General features: G+C 63.0%; 1 protein-coding gene across 1 annotated transcript; it reads left to right on the forward strand.

Moving 5' to 3' along the window:
- Nucleotides 1-80: 80 nt before the first annotated feature.
- LOC113408279 (non-lysosomal glucosylceramidase-like) lies at nucleotides 81-525 on the forward strand (the record flags this gene model as incomplete). Its single annotated transcript, XM_026661460.2, has 2 exons — nucleotides 81-251; nucleotides 419-525. Coding segments are annotated over 2 exons (278 nt in total), but the record flags the coding sequence as incomplete, so codon positions are not given.
- Nucleotides 526-1268: the final 743 nt, after the last annotated feature.

Raw genomic sequence — 1268 nt, forward strand, 5'->3', positions numbered from 1 at the left:
GGAGGACTCACTGCATAGTGGGTACAGTGCAGTTACAGTGGGGGTGACGGGGAAGCCCCCATAGGCAGGGCTGCTGAGAGCTGCTCTCTTCCTGCTCAGAGGACGAGCCGTGGCAGCGGGTCAATGCCTACCTGATCCACGACACGGCCGGCTGGAAGGACCTGAACCTGAAGTTCGTGCTGCAGGTGTACCGCGACTACTACCTGACCCAGGACACTGCCTACCTGCAGGACATGTGGCCCGTCTGCCAGGTACAGCGAGAGCCTCCGCTGGGGCTCTGAGCTCCGCCCCCAGGCTGTCCTGCATAGGAGCAGAGCGCAGGGAGTGGGGAGGAGCTCCCGGCTGCCCGGCACAGGGCTGCGTCCTTGGGCGAGTGCAGCGGAGCAGCTGGGCGAAGGTCTCGGTCTCTCTCCCACAGGCTGTGATGGACTCGGAGCTGAAATTCGACACAGACGACGATGGGCTTATTGAAAACTCGGGCTTTGCTGATCAGACGTATGACGCCTGGGTGGCGACTGGAGCCAGGTGAGTGGGGCAGGGGTAGGGGCAGGGCCGGTGCAACCACTAGGCAAAAGGATAGTTACCTGTTCCGTAACTGGCGTTCTTCGAGATGTGTTGCTCCTGTTTATTCCACAGTAGGTGTGCATGCTCGCCACATGCACCGGTGCCGGAAGTTTTTCCCTCAGCAGTACCCGTAGTGGGAGCGCCCCCCGCGACCCCTGGAGTGGCACCTCTATATCGCGCTATAAGGGGAGCCACGGGCTCCCCCCACCCTCAGTTCCTTCTTGCCAGACAACTCGGACAGAGGGGAAGGAGGGCGGGTTGTGGATTAGACATGAGCAACACATCTTGAAGAACGCCAGTTACGGAACAGGTAACTGTCCTTTCTTCTTCGAGTGATTGCTCGTGTGCATTCCAAGGTAGGTGACTCCAAGCTATACCTGATGGAGGTGGGTAGGAGTTCACAGAGTCGGCAAGAAGGAACTGAGGGTGGCCGGTGCACGGGGGCCGCCGCCCGCATGCATCCGCTGCAGGAGCCCCGGGGGGGGGGGGTCGGGTGCGCGGCTGCTCCCCGCTAGTGGCGCCGCCACCTTTGCAGGCTGCTGCGCCGGCTCCTCCATGGCTGGGGCTCGCTGCAGCCACAAGCCAACCCTCTGGCTCTCTGGTGCCTCCAGAAGGCAGCTCCTCCCTGCCGAGCTGCTGCAGTGGCCCAAGCCCGGCAAAGCCAGTGAGTGGACTCGGGGCGGGGGCTGCCAGGGTGGGGTGGG

Source organism: Terrapene carolina, unplaced genomic scaffold (genome assembly GCF_002925995.2).
Source record: "Terrapene carolina triunguis isolate 2854851 unplaced genomic scaffold, T_m_triunguis-2.0 Scaffold5563, whole genome shotgun sequence".
NCBI lineage: Eukaryota > Metazoa > Chordata > Testudines > Emydidae > Terrapene > Terrapene triunguis.